The sequence below is a fragment of the Sinocyclocheilus rhinocerous genome, unplaced genomic scaffold, assembly GCF_001515625.1.
Source record: "Sinocyclocheilus rhinocerous isolate Xijiao unplaced genomic scaffold, SAMN03320098_v1.1 scaffold1093, whole genome shotgun sequence".
NCBI lineage: Eukaryota > Metazoa > Chordata > Actinopteri > Cypriniformes > Cyprinidae > Sinocyclocheilus > Sinocyclocheilus rhinocerous.
The window spans coordinates 195,798-199,758 of NW_015626381.1; the positions used below are offsets into that span (position 1 = coordinate 195,798).

General features: G+C 37.0%; 2 protein-coding genes across 2 annotated transcripts in view; one reads left to right on the forward strand and one right to left on the reverse strand.

Moving 5' to 3' along the window:
• Nucleotides 1-342, reverse strand: part of LOC107713206 (stress-associated endoplasmic reticulum protein 1-like) — a 2,904-nt gene extending 2,562 nt beyond the window's left edge. Inside the window, exon 1 of the mRNA XM_016518661.1 lies at nucleotides 94-342. Within this exon, the coding sequence (XP_016374147.1) occupies nucleotides 94-177 (84 nt within the window). The 5' untranslated portion in view covers nucleotides 178-342. The remainder of the gene's footprint in view (nucleotides 1-93) is intronic.
• Nucleotides 343-1,261: 919 nt separating this feature from the next.
• The window catches only part of LOC107712790 (eukaryotic translation initiation factor 2A), an 11,362-nt gene continuing 8,662 nt past the window's right edge, over nucleotides 1,262-3,961 (forward strand). The window contains exons 1-3 of the mRNA XM_016518129.1: nucleotides 1,262-1,335; nucleotides 1,914-1,983; nucleotides 2,063-2,134. Of these exons, the coding sequence (XP_016373615.1) occupies nucleotides 1,308-1,335; nucleotides 1,914-1,983; nucleotides 2,063-2,134 (170 nt within the window). The 5' untranslated portion in view covers nucleotides 1,262-1,307. The remainder of the gene's footprint in view (nucleotides 1,336-1,913; nucleotides 1,984-2,062; nucleotides 2,135-3,961) is intronic.

Genomic DNA, 3,961 nt, shown 5'->3' on the forward strand with positions numbered 1-3,961 from the left:
CTGAGTGTGTGTGTGTGTGTGTGAGTGAGTCACTCACACACTCCAAAAATAATGGCTGTAGTAAAAGTCAGAGCAGTAAAAGCGGTGGTTTACCGTGGATTTGGACACATTGCCTCTCTGAGTGATGTTCTTGCTGTGTTTCTCATTCGCCATGCGAATCCTCTGCTTAGCCACCATCTTTTGCTGTTGTTTTGTTAAAGAAAAAGAAGAAAAGTCGGAGCGAAAGAGATCCAGGAGGTTTGTGATCAGCTGACGTGTGATCTCGGACTGATAGTCTACGTGTGCATTAGAGAAACTCACTCCGCCCTTTGAGACGTGGACGCTTCGGAACGAAATAAAAACGATTTGCGTCAAAAGACATTAGCGATGGGCGGGGATTAAGCCGTTGGTGGATCTAAATTATATTTATTTTATTTATTATTAATTTAATTTAATTATTTCAACGTATTGTTTTCTTGTCTGTGACTGTTAAAGGTAATCAGTGTCATTATTTACAAATAAATTATTGTCCAGGACGCGTTAAACGCAGAGTTGTTGTCACGTGGTATGTGTTACTTTAATCAGCGCTGGTGACGCTAGACCAATCACTGCTGTTTACGATTACTGGAAAATATATATTTTTAGTTATTCTGTAAAGGTTGCTGGGGCGAATATTTATTTGTGTGTGTGTGTTAGGTGGCAAGCCTTTAAAAGAATATATTTTTTCCCCCTCATAAAAATGTCATAAAAACAGCCCAATTCAGGATAAACGTCATTCCTACACAGTATTAGTTTTAATTAACCACAGTATTAGTCAATATCTACTCGATTGTTGAGAAGAACATGTCAGCAAAATTAATCGTGCGTCATTTTTTGACGTTGACCAAAACTTAAAATGATTAAAAATAGTCAAATAAAAAATTATTCGTTTTTATTATGCTATTTTTTTCCCCAAAACGCAATGAATAGACATGGGAAAGACAATGAATATCACGCACCAAATCAAATCTAGTCCATAAATCTGTAATACGATTTGTTATTGATACAGAAAATCGAAAGGAACCTGTATTACTCATAAAACTTTAGTTTATACCAAAGTCCTTTTAAGGGTATTCTATAGTCTTTGGTTTATACATTATGTTTGACATTCTACGCGCAACCGAAACGATCTATATATTTTTTTTTTTATTGAGAACATTATATAGACAAAGATAAAAGCAGTCACAATGTAGAACAAATAAACAAGAAAATAAAATACGAAACGATCTATAGTGACGTCTGCTCGGAATCGTCAGTGACGTGGCACGTTGTCGTACTTCCGTTTCAAAATGGCGGCCCCCACACCTCATTTAGCAGGTGAGTAGATGCTCTAAAATGTGTATTTCACGCTCATTTCACCAAGTATTTTCAGAAGCGAAAATATAAACAATCACCGTGGGATTGGAGAGCGTGTTATGAAATAACGCACAAGTGATTTATTCTAAAGTTCTGCAGTCACATTGCCTCTAGAACTCATTCATAAGCCTGTCATGTGCGCAAAAAATATTTTGTATCGTAATTTCAAGAAATCAAGAGTATTGGTCTAAAGCGTGCCATCGTATGCACACATATGCAAATGTGAAATATTAAACGTTCTCGATAATATTCAGCTAATAAATGTATTTATTTGTAATTTTTTAATAAATGTATTTTTAAATCCCTAGAAGCTGTAATATAGTTTTCAAGCTACGTCCATTAAACTCCTTAGTAGACTTATTATTTCCCATAGCTGACAATTACAGATCCCTCATAGACTCTATCCGTGCAGTACAGCCTTCAGATCTCTTTTCAAACTGCCTGAGTATTAAATCTAACGTTACATGAGATATGAAACCAGCATTCAGTCTTTGTCTTTCTTTTTCTGTTTTTAACGTGTTATGTTTCATTTCAATCAGTCCGAGGATCAGATGGCACGCTTCTGCTGCGAGGACCTCCGAGCTGTCAAGAAAGCTCTGCCTTTCAGAAGTGAGTGATTGCATTTGCAAAGTGTTTACCCTAAAACCTTGTCGTTTTTTTTGAACAACATCTGTTTAATGTGTTTCAGAGATGAACGGCAAGGCAGATACATAGCGTTCAGCAGCGACGGGTCCTTGTTTGGTTGGTGCAACGGCTCACAGTACGTATTCAGCATTGTATAGTTAGCAATTCCTGTCATTTTCTAGACACTCAAAGCACTTTAAATTATGAGAGGGGGTCTCCTCGTCCAGAATGCCCACCACACACCTGGGGCACGTTCAAGCTCAAACCGGTGTGCACCGTTTTGAACGACATGTTTCGTGGAAACGGTGTGCAACGGGGTTTAAGATACGTTTTCGCTTGTTTGGTGGTTGTGTCAAAAATGTCAGCCCAATCAGCAGCAACATGTATGTATATAAACCACGCGGTATTAAAGAGACCGCTCGCACAATGTAATTAACATCCAAATAAATTCACAAGAGCAAGTATATTGTTTGCACATGTTTATTTACATTAAAGGCAAAATAACTGAAATAATAAGAGCACATGTATAGATCTGGAACTGTCTAAATATCATTTAGTAATTGCAATGTCTTCTGGTCCATATCCTTTCCTTAAAGGTGTGCTAAATACTGATTAATGTAACATAAAAATACAATACATATTTATATATTTTGCTATTGTATTATGGAGTGACACTTTCATAAACTTTTCTATACCCCTCTGATTATATAATGGTAAATATTACAATATCATAGCAAAACAACAGTGATCAGCAATAATGATAAGCCGAATACTCACAATAAAAATAATAAGGTCATATAGATCATAACACAGTCTCGGAGGTAAAAAGTGGATTATCCTTCACCTGAAATGTTTGTCTTTTCATCCTGAAATGCGAGGCAAATGTTGGATCACAATAATTAGGAACCACAGTTTCCACAAATCCCTTCACTCGATTGGGATGTTCTCTTTTATTCTGGACGGCAAGGGCAATGACTGTACCATCGAGCGTATTTTGCAGTATTAAACACGTATTTATACCGATTTCATCAGGCTCCGAAAATTCTTCAAAAAAACCCCACAAAGAATGGCCTTCTCAGCTGCCATAGTTGCAACTCTTGCGTCATCAGAACAGTGTGTTCAACGCACCACCGTTTCCGTGTAAAACACGCTTTGCACCGTTTTGTCGGGGCTGAACGCAGCCCTGCTTATTGGAGGAAAGGAGACAAAGTGAGGAAGCCAATCAGAAAGGACGCTCGTTTGAGTAAATGTGACGCATGCTGGCAAAATGAGTCTGAATGCGCACGGCCTAATTTTGAGCTACAGGCAAAAGAAGTGGAAAATGAAAAAAATTTGAGGTTTCACAAAAATGAGTTCGTTAAGCCCTCGTCTAGCGATCCCAGTGCTCCAAATAGTAATTAAAACATCTAAAATGATCTTTATTTGTGCGTTTTCTGAGAGGCTCACTTCTGGACGACTGCTGCTTCTTCTCAACACAAGTTGTAGGTCTATTGTTGTAAAGCGCAGCATTCCAGCTTCGTGAATATTCATATCGAATTCTCGATGACAAACCAGTGAAATATGGTTTTCAAACCCGTGATGAAAACACAAAACGATCGTGCTGACTGACATTTGCCAAACGTGTGCATAACACATTTTTCCAATAGCGCGCAATCTCCCTATAAAGTACATTATTGCTGTATACACTGCCGGTCAAAAGTTTGGGATCAGTGAGACTTGTAATGTTTTTTAAAGAAGTCTCTTCTGCTCATCAAGGCTGCATTTATTTGATCAAAAATACAGAAAAAAAAGAGTAATCTTGCAAAATGTTTTTATAATATAAAATAATGGTTTCTATTTTAATATCCTTTAAAATATAATTTATTTCTGTGATGCAAAGCTGAATTTCCATCATCATTACTCCAGTATAAAGTGTCACATTATCCTTCAGAAATCATTCTAATCGGATAATATCATATGTATA